The sequence below is a fragment of the Ictidomys tridecemlineatus genome, chromosome 5 (assembly GCF_052094955.1).
Source record: "Ictidomys tridecemlineatus isolate mIctTri1 chromosome 5, mIctTri1.hap1, whole genome shotgun sequence".
NCBI classification, from domain to species: Eukaryota; Metazoa; Chordata; class Mammalia; order Rodentia; family Sciuridae; genus Ictidomys; species Ictidomys tridecemlineatus.
Window position 1 is genome coordinate 66,149,935 of NC_135481.1, and position 15,616 is coordinate 66,165,550.

The following is a 15,616-nucleotide window of genomic DNA, read 5'->3' on the forward strand; positions in this document are numbered from 1 at the left end:
CAGGGGAGTCTCTGATCCTAAATTAAATCAAAGTTGATTGCTTTATCACAATCACCATGTCGAAACTGTAGATTTTGGTTTGTTACGGTAGAATTGATGAAACATACATAAATGTACATATTCTGTATGTTTATAATACACATGATGTTTTAATATATGTCTACATTGTGAGATGATTAAATCAAGTCAATCAACATATCAAAACAGTAGTTTTAAAGAGTCTCTTCTGAGTTATTCTTACAGCTGACTGTGGTCTGTCTGCTGTTTCTTCTGCCCTTGTCCTACTTTTGAACATCCCATTAGGATTCATAATTGTATTTCTTATTTACTTCACAAATGCTTAGTGCTTAAAGTCATAGCAGGCACTCTTCCAAGTGCTTTCCAAAAATGCAGCCTAACTTTGGAGATAGGTATTGTGACTTATGCATAAGGAAACTGAGGCACACAGAGATTAAGTAACTTGCTCAAGGTCACCCTGGCAGTAAAGGTCAAAGGTGAAAATGAATCCAAGGAGTACAGCTCTGAAGTCCAAACGCCTAACCACATCATGGTTCCAGCTGAAACGATAATGATAGCTGATTTTCCTAAGTGCCAAGCACATGCCTCCATGTCCCTAAGTATGTAAGAGCGTCATCCCACTTGGCAGATGAAGTACTGGAGGGGTCTCAGGAAGTGGTTAAGCCAGACCAGACAGTCTTTCTGCCAAGCCCCTGTGCTTATCCATTGCCCACAGAGTTGGGAGGGGCTAGTCCTACAGAATAATGTTTAAGTGCATTAATAGCCATTCTTTCCCCAGTGAGAGGCTACCTAGGATTTCAAGGGAAGAAATGGAAAATCTTTCCTCATGAATGCATCCAGCAACTGTCCCTCCCTTCAGCCTGGCTCATCCAAAGATTTTCATGATTATATCCCTTCTGTGCTTCTGGCAGATCAGTGTCTAGAGGCCACCTGCCAGCTTTCACTATGCTGGGGAAACCATCAGCAATTAAAGGACCCTGTTCCAGAATGATGCCTCCTTTTATTGGTGCTGTTCAGTAGCTGAATGATCTAATCCCCCAACCTTCTAACCTGCTCTCCCCTCCTTCCCCAGCTTTTTAATGGGAATAACTGGCTCCAGGCAATGAGAATGAAAATAAATGAGCTGTGAATGAATTGGATCTCCCCCCTACACACACCCCACCTCCTGAAATTGCAATTTAATAACAAACTTCCAGCCGCCATGTGCTTACCTCCCTCTTGTTAAAGGAGAAGACCCTCAGTGGAGACTCAGGAGAAGCATAGCACATATCATATCTGAGTAATAAATTTCGTCTCCAGCTGAGGTGGTCTTGGAATGAAAATGTGGCCATTAGCATAAGCTTGCTTCTCCTAGCAGGATGGTTCCTGTTTCTTACAAAGGGCCGTGGGAGAAGTGCTTGGGAAACTGTTTCCCCTAGACTTCAGAATATGTTTAAATCACCCCTTACATCACCACCCCCAATTGCCTCAAGAGTTTATGCGAGACTTTTTTAAGTGAAGGTGCTGCCTGGGGTTCAAAACTTGTACCATACTTTGGGTTGGGCTATTTCAAGGGGGATAGTCTCAGTCCCCCCAGACAAGTCTCAGGCGAGTGTCTCAGATCTTTCCACCTGCCACTAAGCTTAGGTGGCACTGGCATTAGTAGCCTTTGCATTCAGGCTCTCACCAGTACTTCTCCCTCTGTCACAAGACGGGATGGCATTGCAGGTGTTGCAGAATGGGACTTACCAAAGGGGAGAACTTCCTTCCTCCATCCCCATCCCCAAGTCACAAGAGTTAATTTAATGAGAACTTGAAGGCAGTTGGGCAAAAGAAAGAATGAAAGTCGTGCCTATTTATATTGCATCAACAGCATTTATAACAGTAGAAGAAGTAGAAAATTGTCTCCCATGGTTCCTCAACCAAAATGTATCCATTTTTTCTTTGGGGTGCTGTATACAAAGGATTGAACTCAGTGGCGCTAGACCCCTGAGTCACATCCCCAGCCCGATTTTGTATTTTATTTAGAGACAGGGTCTCACTGAATAGCTTCCACCTCGCTTTTGTGGAGGCTGGCATTGAACTCACGATCCTCCTCCAAGCTACTGAAATTATAGGCGTGTGCCAACGTGCCCGGCCTAAAATGTATCTATTTTTATTATCTCTGTTTCCTTCCAGTCTTTGTCTGTTTGTGTAAATAGTTCTGCCAGCAGTAACCATAGGGTAGATAGCATTTTTGTTATGCTCTTTCATTTGTTAGGATTTTTTTCATGTTCCTACAGTTTCTTAATTATTCTTTTAATGACTACATTATGATGTATCATTATATTTTATGCCCCTATTGTTGAATATTTAGGCTGTTTTCAATATTGTTACACAAAGTGCTACAATACACATATTTATGCCTATGGCTTTTTGCTTTCAATCTTTGATTTTATTGCCTTTGGATAGCAAGTAAATTTATTGGGTCAAAGAGTATGAATATTTTTATTGCTTTTGACACATAATGCCATTTTCATTAATAAAGGAATAATACCCATTTACATTGCTTCAAGTAATATACAAACAAATCTATTGTTTACATTCTTTTTTAATATATTTTTATTGGTTCTAATTAGTTTTACATGACAGTAGAATGTATTTTGACATATATAAATGGAGTATAACTTCTCATTCCTCTGGCTGCTCATGATATAGAGTTACACAGGTCATGTAATCATATATGCACATAGGGTAATAATGTTTGATTCATTCTACTGTCATTCCTACCCCCATGTTCCCTCCCCTTCCTTCACTCCCCTCTTTCCAATCCAAAATACTTCTGTTCTCACTCCCACCTTATTATGAATTAGCATCTGCGTATCAGAAAAATTTAGCCTTTGGTTCCTTGGGGTTGTCTGTCTTATTTTGTTTAGCATAACATTCTCCAGTTCCAGCCATTTCCCTGCAAATGCCATATTTTCATTCTTCTTAAGAGCTGAGTAATATTTTATTGTATATATATACCACAGTTTCTTTATGCATTCATCTTAAACAGGCCTATTTTAAACTATAATAGTTGTAATAGGAGTTGTATCTTAAACTTATCTTTTGCTAATTTAGTACAAACTATTATGATTTCTTGGTTTAAATTTATACTACTTTGATTGGTACTGAGATAAACCTTTCCCCAAATTTATTTAATTTTGTTGCCTCTTATGTGAATGGTCAATATTCTTCGCACCTCTGCTGGAGGCTTGACTTTTTTCTTATAAATTTATATGAATAGGGGAATACATCCTCAGGCCTACCCAAAAGACTACTTTAAGGTTTTTTTTTTTCTTTCTAATATGTTTTAGTTGTCAGTGGACCTTTATTTTTTTTATTTTTATGTGGTGCTGAGGATCAAACCCAGTGCCTCACACATGCTAAGCAAGCATTCTACCACTGAACCACAACCCCAGCCCCTACTTTAAGTTTAAACATAGTAATGAAAAATATTTCTACAAATATAAATTTCATGTCTATTATGCACACACCTGGCCAATAAAATAAAAATTTTACATTGCACAGGCACAATTCTAATCCCTTTCCCTTTACCTCTGTGAAATCTGTACTATACTACTTTATTCCCATTTTGTAGATAGGTCAAGAAACTTGCCTAAGGTCAACCTGATAGGTAAGCCAGGATTCGATGCCAGGCAGTCTGGCTCCTAGATCTATGCTGTGGTCTCCCCACTTAATCTCTTATTAGTTGGGAGTGAGAATTGAAGAAAGAAACCAGCAAGCATGTACTGTCCCTGTCAACCTGAAATTTGCACACAGTCCCATAGATGGTGATATGTTGGAAAACAGTATATTAGAAATTCTATGCACCTTAGTTCTTTGAACTCAATTTTAAAATGAATTAAGATACTAATGAACAAAGTTAATAAATCAACTTTTATGTAACAACACCTAATTCATTGCTTTAGAAGGTGTTACCAAGGATTCTTTGCAGGTTTGCACATTTCTAAGTAGGAATCCCAGCTGGAGCTCTCTTTCTGGTTTGGGTGCAGTGATAACATATCTATCTCCTACCATTTCTCCCATCAGTGTCTGCTGTTAAAAATCATCTCATTTGTGGTTTGAGAGGTTTTATTTTGACCTACACTTCTTAGATCATAAACCGTATTTGATTTGTTGTAGGTTGGTTTAATGGATTTAGTTCTAGGGTGTTCAAATGTTGAATGATGAATTTTCATAATTGTGGATACCACAGCAGAGTGAGTATTTAAATAATTTGATCTGTTGGATAAGGAAATAAATATGGAGGGACAGGCAGGCAAGATACTTTTACTAGTGGGGCTTTATTGATTTAAATTTCATATATAAAATACAGTTGAATTCTGACCAGCAGTAAGTAAAGAAATCCATGGAGGACTGTTGACTCTGCCACTCACCCCTTGTTCCCACCCTGCCCTGCACACCACCTGCCTTTATCACCGTGAGCTGATAAAACTGTAGTTGTGAAAAAATCACATCTACTGATAGCCTACTGATTCATCATCATCCCTTTGTATGCTAGTGACTTTCAATTGTAACCTGAATGAGCCATGGTGAACATACTCATTTGGAGTTATGGCCTTTTGGTGCCTTCTGTGTGACAAGAACACTCTGTCTGAGCATTGTCAATTTGAGGTTTACATTTAGGCCAGCTCCTGAATCTGTGCTATCTTCAGTGTTTTTGTAAGTGAAATAAAGAGCTATGAAATCATGGTAGCTACTTGACCCTCATTTAAAAGCAGAGAACTACAGGGAGTGTGGAGAATGAAGTAGATGTGCTTAGGTGACCCAAAAGAAGAACCTCAGCTCAGGCCAATTTGAACAAACTACTGAAAGACAAGTGTTTTAATCCAAGGATTTTTCAGGTGGCACTCCATCTGCCATGAGGAATCCAGGTCTGGAGACAGGTGGCAACAAGGCCTGTTTTTACTGCTCAGTTTATTTCAGGATTCAAAGAAATTAATTCATCTTAGATAGTTTGGCCGCCTCAGAGAATGGGCTGGTTTTTTGTTATCAAAGTCACCTACCTTGACAGAGTTATGTTTTTGCCAGTGGTCACAAAACCTCCCAGTAGAAGTGGGAGCACTGGGCAGCTGGCTGGAAAGGCCAAAGCCACTGAAGACCTATGTTTGCAGCTATTTGGAAGAAGATCTGTAAAGTGGGCAGTGGTGGATTTTGGTCCTGACTTGTGCCCTTGGCTGGGTGGTTTTGCCAGTACATAAACTACATGCTGTGACCCTGGGGAAGACTCACTGAAAAGTAGAAACATAGCATGATAAGATGGCTAAATGGTCTAATTCAGATAAGGTTTACTACTTTTACTGAAATTTACTGGTAATATATATTTTATTTAGCTCAAGCTTTCTAGCCTCCCATTTTTTGGTTTGCATTTCTCTGCTCACTGTGCCACAGGCTCACAGAGCTTATTCATACCCGCTTGCTTCAGCAAACAATAACTGCCCCCTTTTTTCACTCTCTCTAGTTCATCCTTGGGCGTCTCAGCTTAGACCTTGCTTCTTCTAGGAAATCTACCCTGTCTAATGAGTCTGAAGTGTCTCATGTAGGCATCATCACAGCATCCTGAAATTCCCTATCACAGCACTTAAAACATCCTCCTGTGTACTTCCTGTTTTCTTGTCAGCTTGTCCTCATTAGCATATGCACTTTGTGAGGCAGGAAATGTGTTGGTTCTCTTTATGACTGCATTACTAAGACCTAGCATAAAAATAAGCATTCAATACACATTTATTGAACAAGAAGTTCATAAATGCGTGCATACAAAATCTTGTTTTCTTAATGGATTCTGCATATTTACGTCAGCTTAATTTAATGGGTTTTGATAGCTTTTGCTGTTGAATAAGTGACCTCCCAGATGAGAAGGACAAATCCTTATAAGAGTCTGCAGAAGACCATATTCAGTGTCATAGGAGTCACCTGGTTAACTGAAGAGAACCCTCCTGGATAGAAGCATTGGCAGGCCCTAAAATCATGTAGCCCACCCAGATGATGATTTCAGAGCCAGAATGTAACCTGGTCTAGGAAAAGCTAGGATTTCTTTTTGAATAATTTCAAAAGCACACTAATCATCTCTTGTTCTCCGTAGCACTGGAAGACGCAACGCGGTGAGGAATATGAAGCAGAGGGTAAGAGCTGAGCATGTGGGGACCCTCTGGGGAGGGGAGGGCTGGGCCGTCATTCATAGAGCACTTCCCATACCCTACTTCCTGAATCTTATGCTGGAGGCTAGTTGAGAATAAACATTAGGAACAGAAGCCACAGAAAGTTCAATTGCAGTTGATAGCTCATAGTTTTAAACTCCTGGCTTTTAACATCATGAAAAAGATAGCAACTATGATGTGACTAATTTCTCTTGATACAAGCCTTTTAATTAATTGAACAGCCATAACCTAAATAGTAACCTAACCTAAATTGCATTTTAATATGCATCCCTTGCAATTTCAAATGTATATAAAAAGCATTGGAACACAATTGATTCTCTGACCACCAGGTGGCACTGAGGTCCAGCTGACAAGCTCTCAAGCCACTTCACTACCTATCTGGGATTAACTGTGCTTAAATGTGTTTACAACATGTTCTCTCTAGATCTCCGTTCTTCCGGCACACAAAATTGTGCTAGTGATTATCTCATGTTTAAGTGACAACTTTACAGACTCTCTAATATGTAAGTGGACAATTTAGAAGTAGGGATTTTTAATAGAGGATAAATATTCTTGATATTCAAATAAGTAGTTTGATCTCTGTCTTCAAATAGAAATTACCCTTTATATTACCGATAATAGGAACTTGGAACTTGCAACCTGTAATTCTTTGAAGTTGGATTGTTTGTTTTCTATAGGTCAGAATTATTCTTATGAGCAGACTTTGGAAAGAGGCAAATCTTGAGATGATCATCATGAATTTTTTTTTCTTAGTAAAAGATGCTCTAGTATTTAGATAGTAGAAATAAAACTGGAACCTATAGTTGTTCAGGGCCTGGAACACTTTAGGGTAGCTCTCAACCAGCCTTCTCATGTGATCAGATGACCACCTAAGCTTCTGATGTTATTAGTTGGAATAAAGCGTTATGAGTGGTACTGCATAGGAAGGATGTTCTTTACTCAGTTTGACTGCCATGGAGCAAAAAATTACCTGTTGGTTCTAAAAAAAAAAAAGTTTATGTTGGAACATCAGGATCAAATAAGAAGGGGGCCAACATTTCTTATAATATTCAACTTTTTAAATATTTATTTTCAAAAGTACTTTTTTTTTTTTTTTTTGAGAATAGGCACTCACTCTTTCTTTGCACTTCCTTTGGAGACAATACTGTGTGCTCTCTGATTTCAGGCCAGCTACGGTTTTGGAACCCAGATGACTTGAGTGCCTCACAGAGTGGGTCTTCCCCTCCCCAAGACTGGATAGAGGAGAAACTGCAGGAGGTTTGTGATGATCTGGGAATCACCCGGGATGGTCACCTGAACCGGAAGAAGCTGGTCTCCATCTGCGAGCAGTATGGTTTGCAGAATGTTGATGGAGAGGTAAGCATTGCAATGTATTTTGATTCAGGAACAATAATGATGATAAGCTCCTAGCTGGCCACAGGCATGGACAGCCATACCATAGCTTCCTGCAGCTTGTTAGAGACTATTTTCTTTCCTCCTAAGAAATCATTCTTGAAGATATTGTCTTTTGAGGAATTCATATTGTTTTATGAGAAAGAAAAACTGATACTTTGTGCATACTGTGTACCCCTTACAGTGCTAAATCTGTTACCCTGGATGAGACTATCAGAGCCTATCTCTTTGAGCTATGATGTTAGAAGCTGTCAATCACAGAGGAACACATGGGAAAGCATGGAGGAAAAATTAAGCAGAGAGTTTCACACATTTAAGTTGGGGGAATATTTTGAAAGCCAGGCTGTTAAGTTTAGGTTTTTAGACAGAATATCTCAATGCCATCCCTGGATCCTTAAGCAGATTGAGCAATATATGGGAAAAGTTTATATGACTTGTTCTAAACCACAGAGGAGCTGGGAATTAAGGATGGTCTCAGCTGCCTTTGCCTATTGTATGAGAAGAGCTTTGGGTTAGCTGTCACAACCAGGGGTCATTACCATTTTCTGGTCATGAGGAAATGGAAAAGGGTAAGTTGGTTGTTTTGAAAGTACAGAATCTTAAAAGAGCCACCCAAAGAGTCTCACTTGGTAACACTTCAAACTTTACATTTTCTGAAAAATTAAGAAGGGTTCTGCAGGACTGAATGCATGAATAGCTGTGAAACATAAGAATGTAAGTAATTCCAAGAGATGTCTTTCAAAAAGCTAAAAATAAAGATTAGGGAGTTAGAGGTTAGGGCTACAGTCGTAGCTTTGGGGTCTTTGATTATAATGATATTTGAAACCCTGCTCTCTCCTCACTCCAGAAGTGGTAGTATTTTCTTAATCCCCCCTTCCAAAGAAATTTATAATCAAAAACTTCCCAGTATCCTGGTTTGCAGAAAATTTACTATTTTATTTTTAATGTTTTCTTCCTCACTTGTATATGTAGCCATTGTAATTTTTTAAAATTTATATATGACATCAGAATGCATTGTAATTCTTGTTACACATATAGAGCACAATTTTCATATCTCCAGTTGTATACAAAGTATATTCACACCAATTCATGTCTTCATACCTGTACTTTGGATAATAATGATCATCACATTCCACCATCATTAATAACCCCATGCCCCCTCGCATCCCCTCCAACCCCTCTGCCCTATCTAGAGTTGTCTATTCCTCCCATGCTCCCCCTCCCTACCCCACTATGAATCAGCCTCCTTATATCAAAGAAAACATTCAGCATTTGGTTTTTTGGGATTGGCTAACTTCACTTAGCATTATCTTCTCTAACTCCATCCATTTACCTGCAAATGCCATGATTTTATTCTCTTTTATTGCTGAGTAATATTCCATTGTGTATATATGCCACATTTTTTTAATCCATTCATCTATTGAAGGGCAAGTAAGTTGGTTCCACAGTTTAGCTATTATGAATTGTGCTGCTATAAACATTGATGTGGCTGTGTCCCTGAACTATGCTGTTTTTAAATCCTTTGGGTATAGACCAAGGAGAGAGATAGCTGGGTCAAATGGTGGTTCCATTACCAATTTTCCAAGAAATCTCCATACTGCTTTCCATATTGGCTACACCAATTTGCAGTCCCACCAACAGTGTATTAGTGTACCTTTTTCCCCTGACATCCTCAACAATACTTATTGTTATTTGTCTTCATAATAGCTGCCATTCTGACTGGAGTGAGATGAAATCTTAGAGTAGTTTTGATTTGCATTTCTCTAATTGCTAGTGATGTTGAACATTTTTTCATGTATATAGTGGTGATTTATTTTTCAATGGTGGCTTTTTAAAAAATATTATTTTTAAATAATATTTTAAATAAAATTTTTATTGATGGGCCTTTTTTTTATTCATTTATTTTTATGTGGTGCTGAGAATTGAACCCAGGGCCTCACACATTCGAGGCAAGCGCTCTACCACTGAGCCATAACCCCAGCCCTCAATGGTGATTCTTGAGCCATAAAATTCAATCATCCTCCTAATTTATAAACCAGTGCAGTACCCAGAATCTGGGGTTGTTTTTGCCAAGAAATATTGCACAAACTTGGATTATTTATCCAAAAACAATTCTTGGGATAAACCGTAGTCATTATATAAGAGTGGTAGAGTTCCCAAAACCTGGGAGAAGAAATAAAGATTTTTTTCCTCTGGTTTGAGTATGAATAAAGGATTGCTTATTAAACACAACTTTCATTTAGTGGTTTCTTTCTTTTTTTTTTTTTTCTCCTAAAGAAAAACTGTGCGATTCTGTAGTGTTTTTTATGATTTGCTCTAAGCCACAGAGGAGCTGGGAGTTAAGGATGATGTTGTTAACATGCCACTTGGAATCCTAGATTTTACAACTGAAAGCCATTTGAGCTTTAGTCACCTCTTCATTGTATAGATAAAGTCAGTTAGGTCACTGCTGCCCACTGTTGTCTTGAGGGAAAACTGGAGCCCCTCTCTTACAGCTCTAACTAGCACTTTGCTTTCCAGAAGGGAGGACAACTAAGAGGTAGAGATGGCAAATCAGCATCCCAGATGCCACATCTAATCCCAATGTCATTTTCTTTGGCTGGTTCAAGATTTTAAAAATTGAATTGTGTGGTACACTTTAAGTTTGGGAGATTTTCCTTTAAAAATCCAAAGATCTTGCCCCCTTCTGCAGGCCATGAGATGTAGTAGGCTCCTTGGGAAGGACATGCAGTCAGGTGTCCAGTGAGTTCTCACCACTTTCCAGTGTCTTAAAACCACCCTCTCCATTGTCTCCATCATCTTCTGGGCCTCTGCTCATATTTGGGTTTTTGATCTTTATCCTGGTACATTATTTCCTAACTCACACATTGGAAAATCATCTAACTATTTAAAGATCTGGTCAGTGCATCATGGGGAGCAAAAATGTCCTTGCAGTTCTAGATGTGGGTCCTGCATGCACAGGTGGTACCCAGTTGCCTGTTTCACCTGTATTTTTTCTCCTCATCCCTGACCATCTCCCCCTTTTCTGAATTCACTTCTCTATGTACCACATGCCTACTTGCCCCCAACTTTAAAAAAGAAAAAAAGGCAGGATTTACCAGCTCCACAAATTTGAATGGACCAAGTAAGTGATGGGTGTTTAGGCCACCTGGAAGCTGTGCTGATTTTGCCAACATCACAAGGTCAAGCAGTGTGGGTCTAAGGTAAAATGTGCCTTGCTAGCTTTGGTCAGGGCACCTGGATTTCATCATAACTTTTGGTTTGATGGTTCTGAAAGCCTCCTCCTCCTCCTACAGGAGAGTTTTCTTTAAAATAAATAAATAAATACACACACACATATATTATTGGCAATATTAATCATACAGAACAATATTTTTCATTGTGGCATATTTGTTTATGCATTTGATCAATTTTAGTCCCCAGGACTTTCTCTTGCCCTCCCCTTCCTCTTCCCCCTGATCCTCTTCCTCTTCCCTAATGGTCTTCCTTTCATTTTCATAAGATCCCCTTTATTCCCTCTAGTTTCCACATGTCATATTTCATATGTGTAACTTGTCTTTCTGAGCCTAGCTTATTTTGCCTAACATGATATTCACCAGTTCCATCCATTTTCCTGCAAATGGCTGACTAAAACTCCATTCGCTTTATATACATTTTCTTTATCCATTCATCTGTTGAAGGACACTTAGGCTGATTCTGTAGCTTGTCTATGATGAATTGTGTTGCTTTAAACATGGGAATGCATGTGTCACTATAGTATGCTGACTTTGACACTTTGGGATAATGCTGAGGTGTGGTGTAGTTGGATCACAGGGTAGTTCTGTTTTTAGTTTTTGGAGGATCCTCCATACTGATAACGGAGAGTGTTCTTTTGGTTGATGAGAATGAGACCAAAAAGCTAAGGGATCTTGGCAGCCTCTGCAGCTTGTCCTAAATGCCTTTCCATGGATTTGATTACTAGATTCTCTGTTAGAAACTGTTACTTGTTCCAAAGATTTCCACCATTTAGAATAGTTTCCTTGTTTCAGAGTCCTCTCCAGAATGGAGACAGATGTTTCCTATTTGGTGTGAGGGGTGTGGGGGGGAGCATTGAGATAAAAGAGATGCCTCGAGCACTTACATAAAGAACAACATCAATCATGAGATGACACAAATCATAGCAATAGTTCAGATTTAAGGAATGAATATTAAAAATTTGAGAATGTGTCACAGAGAATTTAAGCCTATGTTAGAATGGACTTAGTTATAAGTTTTAAGGCCACAAGGGTAAATTTGTTGTTTATTGAATCTGGCTACTCAGTGACCTGGGCTTCCCATAGGAGCTTGTTCGAAATGCAGAATTTCAGGCCCCTCTCTCAGACTTACTATAGCAAACTCTGCATTTTAATAAGAACCCCATGTGCTTTCTGTTTTGTTCGTGGGAGGTGTTTTCCTTTAGGAAAAAAAAACTACCCCATAAAATAAAGGGACACTGACATCCAATAGGAGATCTTTGCCTTTAATCCGTTTCTTGGGGCTACAATGGTGCACACTGCTCTGTTCCCCTTCCCCTTGCCTGTGAGGCTAAGGAACAGACCATCTCCAAGGCAAGCCTCTGGATGGGGCTGGGGTCCAGTTTCCCTTGTTATATGATGAGGACCACTTGATTATTCTCAGAGGGTGTAAGAGTCAGTTGAAGCTTCCTTGTCTTTTATTTCTTGGAACACACACAAAACCTGTCTCACCAAATCTTTGTCTCTTCTGGGCTAAAACAAAATTCCAGCACATACAGTGTTGTTCCAAGTAAGGTTCTAACCTCCAAGTATGGGTTTCAGACCCGAACTCTTAAGTCATTACGATCTCTCCCAGACCAAATTATGCTGTGTTAGTGAGCCAATTTCAAATTTTTATATAAGCCAAACGTCACTAAGAGTCACCACAGTTTGCAGGTATGAAGAATGTCCTATTAATTTCTACTATTATAATGCTGGGAAGCTAAATCTTTATTTTTTAAGTAAAATTTTAATTTGCAAGTACATGGCATCATTAAAGATTGCCTACTCTAGGAGTAAAGAAAGTTAATTGCTACATTCTATTAAATTATGGAGATGTTGAAAATGGAATTTTATTTAGTTTGTGTGAGGGGGAAGGTATATCAATACTGGAAAGGAAAGTGCATTTAGTTGAAATGAGAGTGAAGGGACATAATTATATTTCTGGAGCCTTAGAATCAACAGTGGTGTTGATTTCTGTTGGCCAGAAGTAGATCCTAGGCCTTCTGTTATTTTCAGTGAAGCATCTAAAATATGTGATGACTCTCTTTCAGATGCTTGAAGAAGTATTTCATAATCTTGATCCCAATGGCACAATGAGTGTAGAAGATTTTTTCTATGGCTTGTTTAAAAATGGAAAATCCCTTACACCATCAGCCTCTACTCCTTACAGACAACTGAAAAGGCACCTCTCCATGCAGGTAAGCTTTTTCTTTGTATAAGTGAAAGCTATAACCCACTTAGTAATTTCTAATTAATTAATCTGTTGACTGAAGTAAAATGCCAAAGAGAGAGTGCAAAGCAAAAGGAGAATAAGAAAGACTAACCTGTCAGGAAGAAAGCTTGGGTTTGAGAAATGACCATAAATTACAGAGTGGGAAGGCCACTATTTATGTCTCTTGATGTCAACTCAGGGTCAGAGAAACCTGGTGTTAAGTAGAGAGACAGCCCATCTATGTCAAAAATAGTTGTTTTTGATAAGCTTTGTAGTCTTGGCTCACCTGGGAACACAGATCAAAGACACTGCATGAAGTATTTTTTTCCTAGCAGCACAAATTAAATTCTGCTCTCTGTGGTCAGCACTGACCAGTTTCAGTCTTGACCAGCATATAGTTGAAATGCCTCGAGTACAGCTGAGCTTGCTGAAGTCTCTCTTTTCCAGTCCTTTGATGAGAGTGGACGTCGTACCACAACCCCATCGGCGATGACGAGTACCATTGGCTTTCGGGTCTTCTCCTGCCTGGATGATGGGATGGGCCATGCATCTGTAGAAAGAATACTTGACACCTGGCAGGAAGAGGGCATTGAGAACAGCCAGGAGATCCTAAAGGTGTGGCCGTTAAAATGGGAGGAAAAATGGCAAATCTTGGAAACTTTCAATTTTTTTTGAAACTCTTGATTCATTTTGATTTATCTTTAATGATTATTCTGTTCACAAGCTCTCAGATAAGAGGTAACTTTTCCTATCTCCCTGTTGCTAACTACTTTCCATAATTTTAACCCCAGAGTTTTTGACATGAGAAATATGCTTAACTGATCTCTAGCTGGTAAAGATGAGAGCTCTATTATTTGTGTTTATTTATAGTATCAGTATTTTTTAAAGAGAAACAAATAAACATGTTATATTTTCTTTAGGAAAAAACTGTTCTGTTCTGGATTGAAGATTATTCTGAAGTAGTCTCTAAAGAAATGTAATTGCCCAATATCTAAGCTGTATTCAGTTCTCCAAGTTTATGTAACCTTTACATTTTTTGCTTTCAGAAGGTAGATCTTATGGTTTGTCTTGAAATTGTGCTGTTCTGATTTCCAGGCCTTGGATTTCAGCCTTGATGGAAATGTCAACTTGACAGAATTGACACTGGCTCTTGAAAATGAACTTTTGGTCACCAAGAACAGCATTCACCAGGCAGCTCTGGCCAGCTTTAAGGCTGAGATCCGGCATTTGTTGTAAGTTGAGTGGAAGGTTCTCCTGTTCCGTTCCCTTTCCCACCTGTCCAACAAGTCCAGTAAACAGTTTTACATTCTGTGTGCATAATGTGACTAGTCCTCCATATCTATTGCACAGATCTTCCTTAAATTATAGGAAAATGAGGTGGAACTTAGTCTGGCATGTAGGCTTTTGAAGAGAACTATGGAAAAGCTTTATGTTTGGGGTGGGGTTTGGTTGTCTTGGTTTTGTTTTTGTATTAAGCAAGCCAGATAAGAGCTCTTTGGGGTCTACTTGTTGCTTAGAAATAGTTTTCTGTTAACTCAGTGTATTTCTGATTCTAGGGAACGCGTTGATCAAGTGGTCAGAGAAAAAGAGAAACTACGGTCAGACCTGGACAAGGCTGAGAAACTTAAGTCCCTAATGGCTTCTGAAGTGGATGATCACCATGCGGCCATAGAGCGGCGGAATGAGTACAACCTTAGGTGCGAATGGTTGGGCAAGGACCAGATCCTTTCCCACCTGCCAGGCATAGGGCCAGAACAGAGCAAGGGATTCTTCGCCTGCCTGCCTGCTTGCCTGCCTGTTGGGCCACACCTGGCTGTAGAGATTTAGATGTGGTCAAGCCTCAAGGAAAGCAAGACACATTAGATATTTTCTCAAAAGTGCTTCCAATCTCATTAACTCTGTTTCCAATGTTTGATAGATCCACGTAGGGAACTCCAGGGGGTCTGATGGATGCTTGTCAATTTTTCCTCCTTACAGAAAACTGGATGAAGAGTACAAGGAACGGATAGCAGCCCTAAAAAATGAACTCCGAAGAGAGAGGGAGCAGATCCTGCAGCAGGTGGGCAAGCAGCGCTTGGAACTCGAACAGGAAATCGAAAAGGCAAAAACAGAGGAGAACTACATTCGGGACCGCCTCGCCCTCTCTTTAAAGGTAATCTCTTTAAAGGCTGGAATCCCTTCTGCATTTGCCTCATGCAAAGCTTTAGCTCTGAGAGGGCTAGTCCACACAGGGCTCACTCTGATACATTTGCCCCACCATGTCATGATCCAGACATGGCAGGGACCCTGCTAGGACCCTGGATTTCAGGGTTATGCAGGCTTCTGGTGTGGTGATAGTGTTGTATTGGGTCCTCAGGGATGTTGGACACTTAACTGACACCCTCATTCCAGTATCTGGTCCTCCTAGCCTGTCTGTATCTTCAGGTCCTACTTCCCCTTCTCTGCCCACCTACCTTGTTCTCTGCAGATAAACTTACCTCTTGCCACACAGAGGCCTCTGTTTTCTGTTAGCTTCCATAAGTGCCTCTTCTCTCATTTGTCTTCCCTGCTTTCCTCTC

General features: G+C 39.5%; 1 protein-coding gene across 8 annotated transcripts in view; it reads left to right on the forward strand.

The window, feature by feature from the left end:
- The window catches only part of Nin (ninein), a 106,327-nt gene that overhangs the window by 41,976 nt on the left and 48,735 nt on the right, over nucleotides 1-15,616 (forward strand). For all 8 annotated transcript variants that reach the window (XM_078050145.1, XM_021724860.3, XM_021724859.3 and 5 more), the window contains 7 exons: nucleotides 6,125-6,164; nucleotides 7,366-7,556; nucleotides 12,898-13,044; nucleotides 13,506-13,673; nucleotides 14,154-14,290; nucleotides 14,615-14,755; nucleotides 15,036-15,210. In XM_078050145.1, coding sequence (XP_077906271.1) covers nucleotides 6,125-6,164; nucleotides 7,366-7,556; nucleotides 12,898-13,044; nucleotides 13,506-13,673; nucleotides 14,154-14,290; nucleotides 14,615-14,755; nucleotides 15,036-15,210 — 999 coding nt within the window. The remainder of the gene's footprint in view (nucleotides 1-6,124; nucleotides 6,165-7,365; nucleotides 7,557-12,897; nucleotides 13,045-13,505; nucleotides 13,674-14,153; nucleotides 14,291-14,614; nucleotides 14,756-15,035; nucleotides 15,211-15,616) is intronic.